This window comes from Phalaenopsis equestris, unplaced genomic scaffold (assembly GCF_001263595.1).
Source record: "Phalaenopsis equestris unplaced genomic scaffold, ASM126359v1 Scaffold000202, whole genome shotgun sequence".
Lineage (NCBI taxonomy): Eukaryota > Viridiplantae > Streptophyta > Magnoliopsida > Asparagales > Orchidaceae > Phalaenopsis > Phalaenopsis equestris.
Genome location: NW_018164644.1, coordinates 1292535 through 1314155, shown reverse-complemented (window position 1 = coordinate 1314155; position 21621 = coordinate 1292535). Strand labels below are relative to the sequence as shown.

At 31.7% G+C, this 21621-nt stretch overlaps 2 protein-coding genes across 4 annotated transcripts in view; both read left to right on the top strand.

The window, feature by feature from the left end:
- Nucleotides 1-3956, top strand: part of LOC110022664 (bystin) — a 30209-nt gene extending 26253 nt beyond the window's left edge. For 2 of the 3 annotated variants that reach the window (XM_020721725.1, XM_020721727.1), the window contains exons 12-13: nt 3206-3287; nt 3635-3956. In XM_020721725.1, the coding sequence (XP_020577384.1) occupies nt 3206-3285 (80 nt within the window). In that variant the 3' untranslated portion in view covers nt 3286-3287; nt 3635-3956. Of the gene's footprint in view, nt 1-3205; nt 3288-3631 lie in introns of all 3 variants that reach the window. The other variant, XM_020721728.1, reaches the window with a different exon arrangement.
- A 3228-nt stretch (nt 3957-7184) lies between these two features.
- Nucleotides 7185-21387, top strand: LOC110022796 (nuclear/nucleolar GTPase 2). The gene is made up of 11 exons (XM_020721906.1): nt 7185-7858; nt 8465-8598; nt 9104-9233; nt 11942-12102; nt 15329-15430; nt 15541-15645; nt 15732-15860; nt 16048-16188; nt 19761-19861; nt 20609-20666; nt 20812-21387. Exons 1-11 carry the CDS (start codon nt 7624-7626, stop codon nt 21148-21150), a joined length of 1635 nt encoding a protein of 544 aa, XP_020577565.1. The 5' UTR covers nt 7185-7623; the 3' UTR covers nt 21151-21387.
- Nucleotides 21388-21621: the final 234 nt, after the last annotated feature.

Here is a 21621-nt window from a genome sequence, read left to right as displayed (position 1 = left end):
GAACACTATAGTAAAACGAGCGCGTCTACTAAAACGAAAATGACAATAACACCATAATCACATAACAATAAAATCACAAAAACGAAGCAATAAAATTGTCTTCAACAGTACAATGACACAACAATAAAATCATAATAATACCACAATAGCCCCACTATAACACCAACATCCCTTATTAACAAAAGTAACACGAGAATACTGTCAAGATAATACCGTGGTAACACTTAACACCATTACCCCGGCCTAAATGCAAGCATAACGTAAACAGTTACAACGACAACAACTTCGAATAAACTGAAAACCACAAAAGTAACACTCCGATAAACCCAGTGAAACAACTGGTTAAACACAAGTAATAAGACAAATGCCAGAAGTATCCCTCCGATAAACAACTAAAGTAACTATTAAATCAATTAATTAAATCTCCAATAAACCCAGACAAATGCCAGAAGTATCTATTAAATCAAAAAATAAAACTCGCACAAACCGTAGAACCCAAACCGCAACAATGTGTTTAAGATGAAAAAAACGTTCTGAGCGAAGCTAAATTCACTTGGATCTGGAAGTCGTTGTCGTTGTCTTCATCGAGAGAGCAATCCATTTCGGCAGCTCCAAACCCTAAAGTGGGAAAATAAAAGATGGGGGAAAATCCAGGATAGGGCCTTTATGCTTTTCATTTTTCAAAAAAAGGAGAGTCGGGTAGGGTCGGGCCGCAGGAGTTAAAAAATAAGGAATTTACATATTTTGTAATAGTGGGGTCGGATTCCACGTGGTATTTTCTAATTGATCATCGCATGCAGACTTCCATACGTTGCATGCATAGAATAATTTTTCGCACAAGGGAGGGGGTTCCACTGTTCATAACTCCCTAACCCAGATAAGATAGGTGACACATGTGATAAGTGAGAGACACTAACTTAAGAAATTGAATAGTGTTTAGATGCATTTCAATTTTATTTAGTTGGGTCGATTGTATTTTGGAACTTTGAAGTTATTTTGTTTTAGTTTAATTTGTGTTTTGCATTAAATTAAGGTTAATTAATTAACTTAATTTGATTTAGTTTAATTTTAATTAAGTTAATTATGATTTAAGTAATAAACTTAGGGTGCGTTTGGAGCAGCTTGTGTTTGTCCTGAAACATGACCGTGGTCTGCGTTTAGTGTAAAACCCAACCGTGTTTTCGGATAAGCTGCTGAAACGTGTTTTTCAAACGGTGAAGCAGCGTTTTGAAAATGTCGTTCGCACTTATAAGCTGCCCCAAACGGGTCTTTAATTTTGTTTAAGTTAAATGTTTAACTTAAGTTTGGGTTGAAGCTCAAATTTATCTTAGCTTACGGTTTAATGAATTTAATTCAATTTAGTTTGAGTGCTTTTTGGTTTTATATTGATTTATTTGAAGTTAATTTAGTTTAATTTTATTAAGTTTAGTTGATTGAAGTTGTATCGATAACTTCTTTTAATTTCTTTTATTAATATCTATTTCATTCAAGTTTAGGTTTACTTAGTTCATTTCATATCGAATTAGTTTCAATGTTAGTTTGATTTAAATTTAATTTAGATTTGAATTATTTTTTTAAATTTTGTTTGAATTGACTTTAATTTAGCTTGATTTGTTTTGAATTAATTTTGATTCAAATTTTATTTGATGTTAAGTGATTTTATGATTTTGATTTGAACCAAACCTAAACCCATCTCAACCAACCAAAGTCGTCAAGTCAAGCCAAGACCAATCACCTGAAGAGAGCGTAGGGCTAGATATGAGAGTGGTCAAGAGAAGAATGTCTACAAAAATGAGGTCAACGGTCAGTTATTAATGCTACTTTATTAGTTTATAAAGATTTATTTCTAGAATACCAAGAACCAATATTTGGTCGGTTTCTCTGTTCTAGTCTTTTTATCCATTCTAAATTATTATGATTCTTAATAAAAACCCTTGGTTTGATGCTCTGCTTTAGAAGTCTAGTTATTTCTGTAATTGCTCCTTTCATAGACTCTCTCTATCTCTCTCCTTCTTCACAGTTATATTTGTTTTGGGATAATTACTTAAACAACACTTAAAACATTGTTATGTACAAACTTAGCACCCATGTGATTTTTTTGAACTATAGAACCATTGCATTTACGCACATCATGATCAGACCATTGAGAATTTCATAAAAATGCAATATATCAGTTGTGTTTTATCATGAATTCTCTCTCTCTCTCTCTCTCTCTCTCTCTCTCTCTCTCTCTCTCTTCTTCACAGTTATTTTTGTTTGGGGACAATTTAACTTCAATGTGATATACATGTGCCTTATTCAAACTATTCGGGGTTGATATTATTAATTCTCATTTTTTATTTGTTTGGTTGTATTTTCTTTGGAGTGTTGAGCATTTTTTTGTAAATCATTTTAAGCAATTATATGCATGTAATATTGGATTAGTTTTATTTTCTCATAATCTCTTTAGCGGCTCCTCTATCAAGTACATTTCTTACCTTTCATTTAACATATCAAACGGCGCCTAAGTTTGTTTTCTATCACTATATCCTCAACAAATATTATTTTTTACATTGATAATTGCATACAAACCGCTCGACACATTGATTTTACAAATTATGCACCCCAATGATTTTTTTTGAACTTCTAACCAACATATTTACACGTGCCACGATCAAGCTATTGAGAATTTGATAAAAATGAAAAATATTGGGTAGGATTTTACCGTGAATTTTGATATTTGAGTGAAAATTTGAAAAGTGTATGATAGAGGCGGTTAATTTGTAAATAGCAAGTTTTGGGTGGTCTGTGTGTAATTGCCACTTTTTACATTTTTCATTTAACATAATCTTTTCTAATTTTGTGACACGTTCATCTTCAAATTTTTGTTTTTTTTCACGTTCTATTTGGATATCAACTGTTTTTTTATAGCCCAACATTGGGATCCATATAAATTTCAAGACCATAATTATCATTATTTATCATATATGCTACTGTCAAATATTATGAATTATAAGCAAATGTGGTGGACAATTCCCACTATCTCTGTTGCAAATTAGTAGTTCTAGTATGATGCTTTGTATTGTAATTACTAATTTACATGTGAAGCACATAAATATGTTTTATGACAATGTCAATATTGCATTGTTTATGCCCTTTGCTTGAAATTCTCACTTTCATATATTGCCTTGTAATTCATGGATTAAATTCCTTGACTAGCTATCACCTCCTCTCATCTCTGTATTAAATAAGCCAATTGAGGAAGACAGGTGGGATATTCCAGATGTCCCTATGGAAGAGGATTAAAGGTATATTATTAGTCAGTTTTGATTAAAATGTCTCAATTTTATAGTCAAAGCGGACATTTACATGCATACCACTCAATTCCTATGTATCCCTATGTATCATATCTAACACCTAAACTTTATCTTCTACATTTATATGATCTAAATCTTTCATACCTTTTAACTTTTAAATAGTGGAAAATACCTTTTCATGCATAGGTGAGGCGGCATCTTCATAAAAATTGGAAGTTAGAGATGTAAATACATAAGAATTAAGTGGTCTGTTTGTAATCCTTCCATTCTTTTTTTTTTATTGTTTCAGTTCTTTTTTGCTTCAAAGGTGTAAAACTGATTCTTTGAAATTTTAGCAGATGTTCTCGCTGCCGCCAACTTGGTTTAATTGAGCTTGGCTTCCCGACACTGAACGTCAATGTTGATGCACAAGTGTTTGGACTTTTTTGCAGGAATTTCATAGTTTATGCATTTAATTGAAATGTTTATTGGTTGAAATTTCTGGATTGAAGTTATATTTGAGCTGTATAATTTATGTGGGTATGCTGTATAGTTTATGCATTGCTTATCATTTAATCAAACTTCAGGTTGAGGAGTTGTTGGACATGAAATGCATGTGGGTATGCTCTCAGGATGATTCAGTTAATGTATTCTTATTTTCTGGTAAAATTACAGGTGACTTTGGCTTCCTCTGAATGCTTGTGCTGTTAATGTTCCATCTCAATTTGTTTTGGAATATTTCCTCTTGATTATGTCATGAACAAATTTTTAGTGTTCGATGTTAATTTTAAGGCATTTTTTTTAGCAAAAATAGAGGATACATGCTCAAATCCAAGATTATTGTGAGATTTAATTTCAGCAAGCGAAATTTGGTCAAATTGAGTCTTATCAAGCTCGGATCTAATCATTCAAGTATATTTGGAGTTGCAGGATCATTAATTGGATGGTAAAATAAACTTTAAATCTGATATATGAGAAATCCAATGAGATTAAACTCCCTTAAATTTGAAGTCATTACGACTCTTAAATTAAAAAAAAAAGAAATTGTATGATTAAAGAAATCGATGAGTCAATCAATTAAGTGATTTTTAATAGTTATTTGTCAATAGATCAAATATCTCTCTCTTAATGGTTATAAATAGATTCACCTTCTTCATTTAAACGGTTTCAGTGTTGTTTTGAACTGAAAATTTAATTATAACTTTTGGCCTTCGAAGTCACCCATCACAATTAAATATCGCCTATCGTTTGCCATCGATCACTACCACACACTCTTTGCTCACGGTTGTTGGTGAGTTATGTTATGTAATGATGTATCGTCGAATACTGTGTGATGAAGTATTTTGAATATGATGTAATCGAGTATCCCAAATATGTTGTAATGTATAACGTTACATAACAACTCCGACGATAACTTTCGATAGCAACTACTTATAACCACCATATTCACAATTGAGTGTTTTTTCATACTAATGAAATTTACGTCCATTGTGCGGATAAGCGTTGTTTTTGGTGTGGTGTTGTAACCATTCATTTTCATTTATGAGATAAGGGTATCTCTATAATATACATTTATAATAAATTATTTTAATTGGGTTAGATTTTGTGATTTTTTTTTTCAGAAATTTTTTTTTTCTAGTAAAAAGATATAGTGATTTCTGCTGTTATTTATATATTATCCGTTTGCGTGTGGGTTCTTCATACAATATTGATATGTTAAATTATCACGCTACCTTAGTTACACACAACAGTTTGCCGCTGACTATGGGAAACAGAGTCCTGTTAGTATAAATTTACACACTTTTGAAGGCCAACAAGTGCAATACACGAGCTTATTTTTCTGACACCAGTCATTCCAAGGTACGGTCTCTAATCCTAAACTCCATTTTTTTAATAATATGCATTACCCTACTAGTGAAGATGTTTCTTATTTGCCCTTTGAAGTCTGCATTTGGAGTGGATGAATCTCAAAATGAGATTCTTTAGCTTCTATATGAAACTAAACAACCAATAGTAGCTCAAGTGGGTAAGGTCATCTACCCTAAGATCATCATCACTCAAAGATCCCTAGATAGATGGTGCTCCATCGACAATCCCTTTTCACATTGGAGTTCTTTCTCAACTGGGTCGGGAAACATATTTCTTAAATATTACTAATTTCACCCATCCATCTTGTATGGCGAGACCAAATTACAACCCTTCAACACTCTTAGAGAACTTAGCTCAACTGTATCCTGTAATTCATGATAAACTACGAAGTATGGTTAAAGAAGAACTTTTTTAAGAGAATTTATTTTCTTACACGTGGTAGTTCTCATGAATCCTTGCCCTTAGACATATGGTGCTCCAGCACCCCATTCTGGTAAGATTCAAGCATCCAAGCACCAACTGTTATGATAGGACCTTTGACCCATGTGAACATATTGATTAATATAGAACCATCATGCATATACAACGAGACGTTGATGCGCTCCTTTGTCAAGTTTTTCCGACCACCCTTAAAGGTCATGTGCGTACTTGGTTCTATTCCCTCCCGAGAGGAATTATTCACACTTTCGATGAATCTATTGGTGTCTTTATAGAGAAATTTATAACAATTCGAAGGATAATTTAAGACTTATCAATTTTTGTAACTCGTCAAAATGAAAGAGGGTCACTTAAATAATATTTTTAAAGATTCTTCGTTGAGGCTCGTCAAATTCCATGACTGGATCTAGGGTTACCGACATTTTTCCTTGGCCCTTTTACTCATCATTAATACGGGAGACAGTTTGTTCTCACACCACTGTTGAATAAGTTATTCACACACATCAAAGACCGTTTGAATAATCTTCTAGCAAATACAAACACTCTTAGATAAGATGCACATGTCTCCTACGGAAAGAAACAAACAAAGTCAAAAGACCAAAAACACTATCAATTTGAGACATTCCAAAGCCACTACAAAATCCAAATGGTGAGGGTCAATCTCAATATTGTCATTTTAAACATTCAAAATGATTCGACGGAAGGGTGCGGGTGCACAGTATCGCTTGGGTCATTATTTAAGTATAATAATTATTGAATGAATTGTACAGCTACAACATGTATTGTATTTGCAAAATACTCGTCGCTTTTATCTTAATATGAACGCTTCTAATTTAAATCTTTACAATTTATATTTTAATAAAATATATTATAAATTATAATTTAAATGTCATCACCAAGTTAAATGTATTTCTTGAAATGAAGCATTTATTGACACTTATATGCCAAATTAAATTGATAGTTTTTTAAATTATATAAATATTGTCAAAACATAAAAATTATAGCGAATAAAATGATTGAATGAAATTAATATATCACTCTTTTAAACATACATCAAATTTAATTAGATTAATTAAAATATAATTAACCTAAAATAAAATCTCAATTAATAATTAACTAATAAGTTATTATATCAATTGGGGAAAAAAATTATTAAGCTAGTAAAACTAATGTCCCATTAGTATACTAATTTTAACCAATTTATCAAGATTTTCTAAGCAATCAAATTAAATCATAGTAATGATTACAATTTAATTTTTTTAATTAATAATAAATGTTTAAAACCTAATCGGAATATTAGAATTCAAGGAGATCTACATAAAGACTGCATAATCTCTATGTATTGTTATACTATTCAACAATTAAATATTTATTTAACTAATTAATCTCCACTAATAATTTTATTAAACTAATTATATTAAATAATAAATTTACATCCATTAATTAATTCTCAATAAAAAAATTAGTAAAATAATTAATAATTATTAAATTTAATATATAATTTATGTTATAAATTAATGTTCTAATAAATATATAAATTTATTGAGTTATAATTAATTTCATAACATTTTAATTAATTATTATTTACTAAGTAAAATTAAGTTAAAGCCACAGAACCAGCTTCCCTTTCCCCTCTCCGACCCGAAACCCTCGCCGCCGACCCCCCGGTTTCGCCCAAAACCATCGCCTCCGTGATCGAAAGCTCGCAAAAGCAGTCGCGGTTAGAGCTCCGAAAGCAACGACGGATCACGACGCACAAAGACATCCCAAACTCCCATCTTTCTCCTCCTTCTGGTCCGCTCCTACGGGAAACCATTGAGGAACTTCTCCTCGTCCTCTCTCGGTCTTCCCCTGCACACCTTAGCTTCTCTAAATCCCGTTCCAACGGGATTTACTAAGTCCTGGATTTAAGGCAAAACGGTGGAAAAGCGGGATTTAACATCAATCCTGCTTAAACCGGCTACCAAAAGGCTCCGAAGATTTCCACGTTTTCTCCACTGATCGAAATTTTTTGGAGGGGCTCTTTTCATTCAAACTTGTTATGGCGAAGAAGAAGGAGAGGGCGGTTAATGTCTCGGGTAAGCCAAAGCATTCGCTTGACGTTAACCGCATCAATGGCGCAGCAGACAAAGGAACTAGGTCTGCCGGCACGGTCCGACGACTTAAGATGTACAATACTCGCCCCAAGCGAGACCGGAAGGGAAAAATCCTCCAGCATGAGTTACAATCGAAGGATCTTCCGAACACACGCATCGAGCCCGACCGCCGCTGGTTCGGTACGCCTTCTTTAAATATTTTCTCTTTTTTTTAAAGTTGGTATTTTTGTTCCGAGTCTGCGGTTGAAGACTTGAAGAGAACCTGATTGTGTGACAACTGTGTTACAACTTGTCTATTTGCTTCCGATTAGTGCGTTATTCTTAAAAATGCAATGTCCATTTGTATGATACATAAATTAAGTATCTAAATAAGTGCATTATCTTGTAAGTTTCATTCTTCAATTTCAGAACTTAGAACTGCTTTTCATAGTAGAGCGCTTGCAGATTTATAATTATCACTGTATTTTTTCACCACACTAGTTCAGAGCTGGTATGGCTGATGTTTTCTCGTTACCAATTTTTGAATGCAAACCACGATACTTTGCTGTGTACTTCTTTCATCACACTCACAAAATGGTTTCGGTAATAGATCTGATGAACATGAACATGTAACAGCGGTGCTTAAAATCTTAGTTCTGGCAAATTTGTTTATTTTTTTTTACTGAAATGCTACTGAAGCTGGTTTAAGGTGTGTATGCAGTTATTTTACGTTTGCATTTCAGTTGTCATTGAATGAGTTTGTTTAGTTTTCTATTATTTATAGGCTAATATGGCTTGTGCTTTTAGGTAACACTAGAGTTGTAAATCAGAAGGAGCTTGAATTTTTTCGAGAGGAGCTTCAAAATCGACTATCAAGCAACTATAATGTCATTTTGAAGGAGAGGAAGTTGCCACTTTCTCTTCTTAATGATCATCAAAAGGTATGATTTTCAGTTGTTTCCCTGATACCAATGCTTAGAAATTTAAAGTTATGAATTTCAAATTCATAACTATAAATTTAAATTTCTAGTTATGAATTTTCTATTGTGCTGTCTATTTAATGTCAGTGCATGCATTTTAGCTGCCCTTCTGATTGTTTTATTTGTATGCTTGAAATTACCTTTTGGTTTAGGTTTTTGAATAGTGCTGTCTCCAGCTCAATTGGATCTTTTACATGCTTCGTACTGAGAATGATTTTTTATTTTTATTTTTTTGGGGCATGCTTAGGAAGGCTATCTGATGTTCAATTTAGGGATTAATGGGAATTTATGGGAAATAATAGCAGCATTAAGGGCGGTTTCATGTCCATAATATTTTATAATAATTTTTTTTGTCTTCTTTTGGATCTATAAGCCACTAATTAATCAAAGGGAGTACATTTAGATGCAGAATTTTAAAAATGTTTTTTTTTTTTCATTCTTATGTTTTGGATTCCTATCATCACAGCAAGCAAAAGCTCATCTTCTGGATAGAGAGTCTTTTGAGGATGCTTTTGGACCAAAGAGGAAACGAAAACGTCCAAGGCTTTTAGCAGCTGACTATGAATCATTGATTAGAAAGGCTGATGGATCCCAAGGTGCATACCAGATCTGTAGCTTTTTTAGAAGGAGGCGTTCCCTTTTGCTAACAATTGCTCTTTAATTCAAACTGAAATGCTCTAGACTTACCACTCAGTGTAGGAAACTATATTTTCTGTTTTCTTAGTACCAATATTTAAATTAAAAAATAATCTTCAGAATTATTCCTACTTCAAATTTGCAAAACATTCTAGAGATACTGTTAAGTAGCTTATCGGTACTTGATGAAATTTGTTCAGAGAGCTGCAATTGATATGCTAATTATGTTTTTGAAAGTGCCGAGCTACTTTTTTTATAGCTTTTAGTTGTAACTTATAAAGTGTTCTTTTTAATTTCAAGATGTCTTATGTAATGCGTGATTGGTCGAACTTTATTGTTCTTTTGTATTTTTTTTGAAATAGTTAGGGTTGTTAATTAAGAAATGAAAGGAGCCATGGATTCTTGTGCTAAATAAAAGCTTTTTGTTCCATAAATTCTCTTGCTTAATAGGGAAATAGGAGTGTAATGGATTCATGTGCTTAATATGAAATAGTGGTTTGCTCCCTCCCCCCATCCATCGAAAATGAAAGTTTTTTATAACATTATTAATTTATAATTAATAGCTGTCAAGTATTCTTGATTTTATTTGTGAATGGGTAAAGTAAGCTTCCTAGTCATATCTTCTTTTTTGCATGTTATCATAACTAGATTATGGTTATACTTTCAATATTTATTATTTTCTCTCATTTATTATTTTAATACTTGCCATGTCTTATTATCTTTACTTCTCTTCTATAGAGTGGACCATTATGTCCGGTGAAAATCATACTAAAGGAGAATTCTAAGGGATACAAATCACCTATCATTTTAATGAAAGAAATTGCCTATAGTAGCCTCAGATTGTGAAGACCTTCTTGAAAGGAAATTGAAAAATCTATCATCTTATTGATCTTCTGTTGAATTTGAGAGATCCAAAGCTTGTACTTTGGAATTAAGTAAATTTCATGATCATTTAATGATTATAGAATACCATAATGTCGGAAATTTGTGGACCATGCATAAAGAAATTTTTGGGAAGCTGTCGAACAGTTATCTAAAAATTCAATATGATGCCCTCATCTATAAGATTGAGATGAGTAATCAACGAAGATAACCTTTTTGCCACTGAATATTTTAATACAATGAAGCCCTATCAGCTAGATTTAGATTACTACGAAGATCTTAGGATGAATTGTAGTGATAATATAGTGATTCTCAAATAATATATAGAAAGAGAAAGGTTTTGAATTTTTGGCAGGACTCAATAGTGAATTCAATCAAGTTATCATTCGGATTTTAAGCAAAGTGACCCTAACATCCCAAAATAAGGTCTTCTCACATATATGAATTGAAGAATGCCTGATACGAAAGCCATGTAAGGAATGGGATATTAAAAACATCAAGGAGTCACACGTTCTCATAAAATATTTCACTGACGTAAACATTCATTTTTTAATGTGTTGTTGATTATCTAACTATTACAGGTAATGACTATGAAAAACGGGTGATGACATTGAAGAAAATGATTTACTTCATAAAATGTTTGTCATATTGTTTGAAATCAAAGAACTCAAAGAGCTTAAATATTTTCTAGGTATAGAAACAGACTTCAAAAATGAATTTTTAATTTCCAAAAAACTATGTTATATATATTTTCAGAGAAGTAAAAATGACCAAATATAAGTTATGTGAAACTTTAACTGAACTAGGTTAGAAACTGAACTTGGATGAAGACTAAACTGAAGTTGATATTTGGATAAATATCATATATTAGTTGAAAAATTAACCTGCATATCTCACACACGCTTTGACATCATTTTGATTGCAAGTCTTATTAATCAATTTTTATGCAAATCGAAGAAATCTCTTCTTTAAGCTGCGTATAGAGTTTTTATGTATTTAAAATCAACTTGAAAAAGTGATTCCTTACAAAAGATATGGAACTTCAAATTAAAGTTATATTGATGAAGAGTATGTAGGATCACAAATAAATTGGAAATTTATTTCATAATATTGCACATCATTAGAAAAATATATGATAACATAGATAAGCAAGCAACAACCTATTATTTTAAATGGATGTGGATAAGCATTTCATTAAAGAGGAACTGGAAATTTGTTTGCTTTGTACTTTGTATGTTTGAATAGAATGTCAGTTCTTCAACATATTTATTAAAGGGCTTTATAACTATGCATTCAAAAATATCTTAAAGCAAATTTGGAGCGGTAAATCTCTACCAAACATGTGAAGTGTTTGAAGTAGTAAGATTGCTAAATAAGAATTGAAAAGAGTGAGAAATTCATGTGCTAATATGGAAAACTATATGCTATAGATTCGTGTGTTTACCATGAAAAACGAAATGCCATGGATTCATGTGCTTACTATGTAAATCACTGTCATGGATTGCTATCTATTCGCACTAGAAAAAATTGGAAGTTTTGGATAACAGTTTTAATTTTTAAATTCCTTGTCATTAATATTTTAGTTTTTTAGATAGTTTTGTGTTTAAGCGATTATTGAGGGAATAAATAAAGGGAATTTTCTATCTACTTTTTTTTCTATATTATCCTTGGTGTTCAACAAAACTGATGAGCCAATTTATAGATAATGATTAAAATTGCTTCTGCAACTAAATCTGTTATATTACATTTTTTTTTTCCCTCCATCTGAGGCTTCTTTCATACATAGATGCATTTGAGAAGAAAATTTCTGCCAGACCATCTGGAGAAGAGAATGAAGAGGATGGCTTCAGAGATTTGGTGAGGCATTCAATGTTTGAGAAGGGTCAGAGTAAACGCATTTGGGGTGAACTTTACAAAGTTGTCGATTCTTCAGACGTAGTTGTCCAGGCAAGCGGCCATTTCCTTTAATCTTATAGCTTTATTGATTAATTTGATCTTAAAACTTTTAATTTGTCCATATTTGTGTGCCTTTTTTTTTTTGAGACAACACTTAAAAGATTTAGAATGCTTCTGGCCACATTGGCTTTTTTTTTTTGTTTGATTTTCTTTTGGTCCTTGCAAGCTTTTTTTTTTTAATCTTTGTTTTATTGTTTTTTGGTTTCCTCCAAGAGTAAAAAAGTATTCTTGAGAACGATTTGTGATGGATAGGAGATCCATTCAAATGCCTTTTTTCCAAAAGGTATTATCCCCTCAACTCTATTCATGACATTCCTTCGAAAAATATGACCTTTTTAGTTTCATAGTTATTGATAATTATGAAAAATATATACTTAGTAGTAGATTTGATTCATTACAGGCTATAATCATACGGTTTGTGGTGCTTGATCTCGGCAATTCTCTTGGTACCAGATTGTTTTTTGCACTTGGAAATAACTTATTTATTTTTGTAAAATGCATCTTCATTGATTAGGGATGGCTTTTAGGTTAGTTAGATCAACTTGAACATGAAATTTTTTAGTTTAGTTAGACTTTAACTCTACTTGAAAGCAAAGTACATTTTGAGTCAAGTGGGCTCAACTCGACCTACCTCAACATAACTCAATTTCTAGTCAACTCAAATTCATTTTGACCGAACTCGCAGTCTTAAACTTTTAGTCCAAAGAAATTGAATCATTTATTCGTGTTGATTTGACTTGAATTTAACTTGAATTTCCTTGAACCAAAGTCAAAATGTATGCATAATTTGCTTGAAAACCTTAGACAACTAATGAAAACTGAAATTATTACAGTTAAATAAAAATTAAGCACATTTTATAGTTATCATAAATTGATTTTTAATTTAATAAGTTACAAAATTATACTAAACAAATAATGAATTTTAAGTGAGAATAATATTGTCTGAATGTTATATCTTACATGATTGTCCAATTTAACCACACAATTGAAAATTTCCTCGGTTATCTCTCCAAATACATTCTTGATTATCCATAAATGATTATCAATTCTTTGTGCTCCATTCTTTTAGTTTTCATGAATAGAAAGTGTTCGTTTTACGAAATGCAAAGAAAACTATTTATTATTGATGCGATTTTGATTGAAAAATATAAAGTATATGTTAGTAAAAGAATTAAGAGTTTCGATGAGAGAATGTCATTAACAAACTCATAGTCAAATCATACCTGAAATAAGTTCTCAACTATAAAATGAAATATAGTTTAGATTAGGCAATTGCCATTTATGTAGTTTTTTCTTCTTATGAATGATGAAGACAAGGCATGATAGTTATGTAATTTCGAAGGACCAAGTAGAATATATGTTCCTCGTCTGTTTTTAAATGATAAAATATAATGAAAGTTAACCGATCAATAATTTGCTTATTTTATTATAAGCGAAAGTAAAATAAAATAAAATGTTGTAACAAAAAACTAGAATTTACAGTAGGCGTGGATAAAGATCAAGTGCAGTATCTATACCTTATTTGTTTTAAATCTCAATATGTAGTAAAAGTAAACAAACTAATAATATGACTTTATTATGAATATCAAGAAATAGTGTAGCTAGTTACAATAAACTAGATTTCACAGTAATTGATTTAGAAAAGGATGTGTAATATCTCCTTATGAATTCCAGATCATAGAATAAAATAAAATTCAAGAATTCAGTAATATGGCTATTTTATGAATGACAAAAACTAATGTAGTAAAACATAACGATATCATGATCATTGAAGATAAAAAAATCATATGTAATGTTCTTTAATGCATCAATTTTAATCACAGGATATGACAGAAGTCAATAAACTAATCATGTGACTTGTTTATGACTAACTAAAACTTATATGCAAATAAAAAAAAATCAATTTCTTAGCAAATGAATATATAAAATCAAATGTCATATAACTGCACTATTCAATTTTATATCACATGATCGAACAAAAGTCAAATAACTAATAATGTGGTTCCTTCTCTATGTTCATGTTTTCCTTGGTCCTTGTTGACTAAACGAATAATTATCACCTCATAATTACTTTTCGTGTCATTCACATCATCTTATAAATCAAAACGGCTGTTAATACTTTCAACATATAGAAAATAAAAAACAGTTATTGGCTCTAGTTGCATTCAGACAACAGTAAACATGTATTAGCTTAAAGGAGTTCACAGTTGGAAGTGGATATAGTTAACCTTTATAAGTTTTATGCAACCCTGACATAATTTTTTTCAAAATTTTCTCTTGCTATCCTTAATTTAGATTATCTCAAATTGTTCTTCCTCTTCACTTGTATTCTTCTTTCTCTTGTTGTCTAATTCCCATTGCCACCATCTAAAACAAAAACAACTAAGACAAGTTCATCGGGCTGAATGTTGACTTTTGTCTCTATCTTATCAGTATCCTTGGGCTTTGAATTTTCATTGACTGAGTCAACAGTGTCATCAATTGCGTCATTTGGGGGTTTCATTGCTAGAATTAGGGAAAAAAAAGGAAAAATATTCTTGATTTCTATTTCGCAGGATATGTCGAGGGTCAATGGAAGAATTGAATGAGATGGACATTATGATAGGAGACAAGAAAGGCTATATTATTGTCACTATGTACAACCACTTTTATTACTACATGCGTTGTTCAAGGTGTCATTGAATGATGATTACTTTTTATTTTTATATTCAAGTTAACTTTAATCGTTATTCAAGTTAGTTGAAATAGTTTCGAAATTGTATTTAGTTTAAAAATTTATTTGGAATTTGACTCAAGCAAATCCAAATCGATTTCTAATTTAATAAAAATTCTAGTCTCTAGCTAAATAATTGTCATCCTTATCAGTTAATGATGATAGTCATTATATTCCGTTTCATTAAATTGTTATTTTTGGAAAGTGGCTCCTATTTGAAAGGATGGGTGTCTAGCCTTTGCCTTGGGCACCAGTCGAAAGGGGTGAGCATTTAGCCCTTACTTTTATTGAAAACAATGATGGATTTTTGTTCTTAGTGCCTTGTTAGCTTTTTTAGATTTAATAGTATGTCTTGTACTTTAGGAGTTTTTTTTTGGCCTGCGCTCACTTTGTGGTAGTTTGTCCTGCCACAAAACATGCAAAAACTAATCCAAATGAAGGCCTTTACAAGTATGACTTGAGTCATCGGCTACTAAATATTATGTGGTTTGTTTTGTTAATTAGGTGTTGGATGCGCGGGATCCACTTGGTACAAGATGTCATCATTTGGAGAAGCACTTGAAGGAGAATTGCAAACACAAACACATGGTTCTTTTGCTTAACAAGGTTTGCAATTTTTTCAATTTTGTATTGAAGAGTTTACAAACTTGGAGCAGATCTCTGTCTTCTCTCAACTTATTTGTATCTTTAGCTTATGTTTATCTATGTATTTTTAGTGTGACTTGATTCCTGCATGGGCGACAAAGGGATGGCTGCGGGTATTGTCCAAGGGATATCCTACTTTGGCATTCCATGCTAGCGTAAAAAAATCTTTTGGAAAGGCATGATGTTGTGCTTGTCAAATTCATTTATCAATCACCCCCTTCTTTTTTTTCCCTTACTGTTTGTTTTGGCTGTTTTACATCAGGGATCTCTACTTTCCGTGCTGCGACAATTTGCTCGCATGAAAAGTGACAAGCAGGCCATATCTGTTGGATTTGTTGGCTATCCTAATGTTGGGAAGTCATCCGTCATCAACACTTTACGTACAAAAAATGTAAGATTATGTTTTAACAAATTATAGCACCAAAATTGACCAATTTTTCTGAACAGTTTACTGAATTGGTGCTGATCTGCTAATTTTCACATATAGATTTTATTGATTAAATCATACATATTGTTTCCTTATAAATCTTGCTGATTAATTTATCAAATTCATTTTATTCATGTGTCTCCTATTATAGGTTTGCAAAGTGGCTCCCATTCCAGGAGAAACAAAAGTGTGGCAATACATTACACTCACCAAGAGGATCTTCTTGATCGATTGTCCTGGTGTTGTATATCATAACAAAGATTCTGAAACTGATATTGTCCTTAAGGGTGTGGTATGACACGGCTTACCCTTCTAGAGAAATTTTTGTTCATCTGTTTTTCCTGCCATGAATTATTATGCTATTATTTTGAATGATGCTCGAGCATTTTATTAACTGACAATACTTCCAGTTCCAATCCTTGATTGCGAACGATGCTCCAAAATATCAATTCGAAATATTAATTGCCCAATTGTTTTTAGTTGGTATTATTATTAAGCATTTTAGTTGCTTGGAAGGCAGTGGACTTGTCCCCCAGTTGACCATATAATCTGCTCCGTAAATCAGATTTGGGTGCTAATTCCAATGGTTAAATAAGCGGTAACTCTTAAATGTAGTGTGATTTATTGACACATCAGAATTAAAAGTGCTCTAGTATCTAAGTAAGAATATATATTGATAAGGTATTGTTATTTATTTGTTTATTTATTTCAATAAATATTGATAAGGTATTGTTATTTATTAGTTTCTTTATTTCAAAAAACATGTGTGCTTAGGATATTCCTTACCACCTAAACAGAGAATACCTGGAATGAACGATATACAGATTTGGTTATGATAACTGATGGGTTAGTCTTACTTATGAAGATTTTAGGATGCAAATGATTTACAAATCCAAACAATAATGTTATTAGTAAAGATTCCTCATTTTTTATCAAATTTAGTTGTTCATGCACGCTTGATGTTAGTTATGAAATCCCGACTGAGGATATTCTTTACCAACTAACCAATAGAGCTGCAAATGAATATAGCTGAGCCAAGGAGGACATTATTGAAGCTTGACCACATTTGTAAAATTTGAGCTCGAGCTAGAATTGAGCCGCTGTTTTTGTATTTGAACGTGGTTTATCTGTCATCATGTTTGTTCGTGCTCAATTTGAGGTCGGTTTGTGTTTGGTTATGTGAGAGTAATCTAAGTCATTACTGAGCAGCTCATTTATCAATGTAAAATGAGTCTTATTGAGTGGATTAACGAGTATAGCTACTTGATTTCTAATCAAATAAGTTTTACGGAGCAAATTAACAAGTTATACTGTCGAGCTACTTGTTTTCTAATCAAAGCTGCTTGTTTTCTAACCAAACGAGTTTTATTTATAAAATTAAGGAGTAGTAATATCAAGCTATTTGTTTTTAACCATGCGAGTTTTATTGACCTTTTTCGACTTATAAATGAGCAACTTGTTTAACTGACATAAATAAATAAACGAGCCTTTAAATAAACACATTATTAAACGAGCAACTAAAACAAACATATAAATAATAAACGAACGACTAAATAAATTGACATTTATTTTGTTTTATGAAATAATAATTAGTAATTTAAATTAGTTTAATAGAAATGAGTTTTAAATCAACTTTTAATTGAGTTTATTTTTGAGTTTTAAATAGATTCACGATCTTGTTCATGAATTTTAAATGAAACTATTTCTCGAGCTTCTGAATGAACTTTAAATAATATTTTTCGTGATTGTAAACAAATAAATAAATAGAGTTATTTAAGATTATTCAATAATAGAGTATTTATAAATTATTCAAACTTGTTTGATTAGTTAATCAATTGAACACGAACGAACTCTTATTGAGCCGAGCTATGAGTAGCTTGTCAGATGCTCGGTTTAGTCGCAGTTGTGCTAAGTAATTTTCATCTCACAAATATGCAACCCTAAATTATGTTACATTTATATTAAAGATATTTAGTTGGCTATTAAATAGAAGATGAAAATGCATTATGAAAATGTAATGACTCACCAATTAGGAATGAGATTTCGGTGCAACCTGTAGATTGTAACCAAATGCCTCGTTAATAATGTTTGAGGCTTTAGTGTGAGCTTTGGGGAGTAACCGAGAGTGAGTAAAGAGGAAGCGGGGGAGATGAATGAGGTAGATGTGTGTATTCTGCATTTGAGCGAACGGGAAGAAGGAAGACGGAACTGTGCAGACGAATCCGACAGCTTTTGATGGTTCAATTGAGAGGCTGAGAAGGGGGAGAAGAAGGCAAGCTCAGCGTCAGGGGGAAGTTCAAGTGAGCGCTCTTCCACTTGATCTCAATCTATTTTAAAGCAGTGATAGTCGTGTGTATTGCAAGCACACAAACATAGCAGCTTAGGCATCGTCCAGAGAGCACAAACATGGGAGCACGCGAGCAAATCACATGACGGCCGATAAGCCAAGCTTGTAGTTATTGTAGTTGAGAACTATGATAATATTTGGCTTCCAGGAGTGAAAGGAACCTAGGCTATTGCAATTTTGGCTCTTGAAAAACGAACAAGGGCGCTTATAGGAGCAGCAATCACAGAAGCCGTGTCACGTGCGAAGCGGGGAGAAAACTTTGGGTGGCGTTAAGGACAGAACTAAAGGCTGAGAGATACATTTATTATTTATAATAATAATAATAATAATAATAATAATTAATTGAATTAAATTTTTAATCTTGAATTTCATATTATATATAATTTTATTAGATTGAAGATTTAAAAGATAAATTATTTATATATATATATAATTATATTACTAATGTAAAAAAATTGAAAAAACTAAAGTTCTAAAAAGTCAAATATATATTTTAAGATTAATATTATAAATTTAATGTATAATGAGAAGCAAAATAAATTTAACTCTTAATTATGTAAAGTTGATTAAATTTAAAATTGAAAGGATTTCACTCTTAATTAAAATGTTGTCATAGAAAAAATTATTTATAATTAATTATTAACTAAAATACAATTAAGTGATGTGATTAACATATTTTAATATGAGTATTTTTTATAATTTAAGTGTTCAATTGAAGGAGTTACATTTTATGGAGTAAAAAATATGGAAAACTTTAAGGTGAGTACTCTTATTTTTTACTTAAAAGCAACATTTAATTTTTTATTCAACCAACTGTATTGATTTTTAGTGATCTCAAATTATCCAAAGTTTGGTGAACCTCCCAAATCATGTTTTCAAGATCGTTTGAGTTTATATTTGGCTCCTTTTTAATCTACATATATGGTTAGTATTGACTTTATGATCAAAAGCCTAGTGTAGCTTTCATATAGGCTTCTTCAAGTTCTGTGTAGAAATATTGTCCATATTCATCATTGTATGGACCAATTAAGATTGGTTTTTTGTGATGATAGTATCCAGTTTTCTTTTTCTACTTTGCAACTCGTGCAAAATTTTCTCCATAACTATGATATGGCCTTTTGCAATGAGCCTAGTTGGTTCAAATATGAAAGAAATCTGTTGAATGGAACATTACTTTTATATAACATTTATCATTTTTCATTACCTTTTTTAAACGAGTCTCAAGAAACTTAATGTTTGTTAGAAAAAAACAGTTTCTTATTATAATCTTAAAAAGAAGTCTCTTAGAAAGAAACCTCTTTCTTTATGCATAATATCTGTCCAACTTCGATGCCAATCGCTGAAAGAAATTTATATGGCATTTCAATGTCACCGAAGATCCTTTTTTAAATTATTGACAGGCTAAATGTGGAAAATATGTTGATGAAAGTATTACCTCTATTAATCTCTCCAAGATATATTAATTAAGAAATTCCAGAACTTGAAATGCTTCATGGTCTCATTAACTTTATTTTTAGGTTCGTGTTGAAAACTTGGAAGATGCTTCAGAGCATATTGGAGAAGTTCTCAGGCGTGTCAAGAAGGAGCATCTTCAGCGAGCATATAAGATAGAAAACTGGTAGGCTGTTTTAGAGTTACAGTTTATTGCATAATACTATGTCAATGATTCATGCGCATTAATTTTTTTTCCTGATGTTTTCCTTGGGAAATACCTTTATTTATGTTGAATTTATGTTGATGAAAACATAAAAAGCTTTCGAGAACATCATTCTTCGAGAATTTTTATGCAGTATTTGAGTTGAGCGCATTCAACCTGAATCCTGAATTAATACTGGAACTTTTGTCTTGGGACTGGATAAGAAGACTAAATCTAATGCAGGTTTTAATAATCTTATGAATGCGAGATTGGTTCCTTCCTGATAATTACATCATTTATGCATTTGCTCATCTATGTTATTTTTCCGCACACAGCAATGATTTAAATTTTGAGCAATATATGAAGAATCAACGAATAAATGTAAAGAGAAAAGTATCTGAATTTGTATACAAACTGAAATGTTTCCTTTTGATGATCTATTCACCTCATGAGCTGTGATTGATTGCATCGATTTGTTGATATATAAATTGCCTGATTAATCTATTATTTTCATACTTGATACCATGTTAGATTTGGGGCGTTATGAATGAATTGATTTCAATTATAGATTTTCATTATTATGTTCAAATCTTACATGCTATAAAACTTCTATTTTGACTTTTGCAAGTTCTATCTAAACAAGTTTTTTATCGAGCTAATGATTTCATTTGATGAATTGTATCAAGCAAAATGACAAGTGTTTCATTTACATTTGCACTTTTTTGTCAGGGTGAATGAGGAAGACTTTCTTGTCAAGTTGTCCAAGTTGACCGGAAAGCTTTTTAAGGTAAGCTCCTATTATTCGTCTAATATATTTTTTTTTATTTTAAAATTGTATAGGATTTTATCTCTTTTTTTTGTGGTATCTACTCTTGTTTCTATCAATCATATGCTTATTCCAAAAAGTAATTAATTTTACCCTTCAATTTCAGGGAGGTGAACCTGATCTGAATACTGCTGCAAAGATGGTCCTCCATGATTGGCAAAGAGGGAAGATCCCCTTCTTCGTGCCGCCGCCACCAAAAGAAGAGGAGGAGGCTGCCGGCAAGTTCGACACATCCGATGCAGTCGAAGAACCGATCGTAAGCACCGATCGAACCGCATCGGCCATGAAAGCCATCGCAGGGATTATTGCGTCCCAGCAGCAAATGCATGTTCCCAGCCACAAAGATTTCATTGATGGTGGTGGGAGGGGTGCTGATGATGGTGGTGATGGGGATGAAGAAACTGAGAATGTGAGGCTGGAGCAGTCTGGTCCTACTAATTCTTGACCAGCTATTTCCTCACTATGCCTATTCTAAACTGGTTGGGAATGAAAGATTTTGATCTGAATGGAGCAGAATTTTTATTTATTCATTATTTTTTTGTTCAAGGTTTATGAGAACTGCTGGGCTGCTAATCGACAATTGGTGACTCGAGTTACGATTCTTCTACAATTAGCTTGTCTGATTAAGGGTGATTGTTCAGAAATTTCTTATATTCGTATTGATAATGATTTTTGAGGTTTTTATTGTATGAATTGTACTTGTTCTTCGGTTCTTTAGTTTTTTTTATTTTTAGCATGAGTTGTTTGGGTGGTGTTCTCTTATTTGATCGCTACCTTCTATTTTTTATTTTTGATGAATAAAATCTCATCCAGGATAAAAAAAAAAAAAAAGAAACCGCTAAAGTTAAACCAAAGGATTCTCTGATTCGAAATGCTTTGGTTTTTGTAGAGGATTCCAAAACTTCATAGTAAAGAG

Coding starts and splice junctions, on each gene's coding strand:
- LOC110022796 (XM_020721906.1), top strand. CDS start 7,624: ATGGCGAAGAAGAAGGAGAGGGCGGTTAATGTCTCGGGTAAGCCAAAG. Junction 12,103..15,328: donor CTTCAGACGTAGTTGTCCAG/GCAAGCGGCCAT, acceptor TTTGTTAATTAG/GTGTTGGATGCGCGGGATCC. Junction 15,646..15,731: donor TAAAAAAATCTTTTGGAAAG/GCATGATGTTGT, acceptor GTTTTACATCAG/GGATCTCTACTTTCCGTGCT.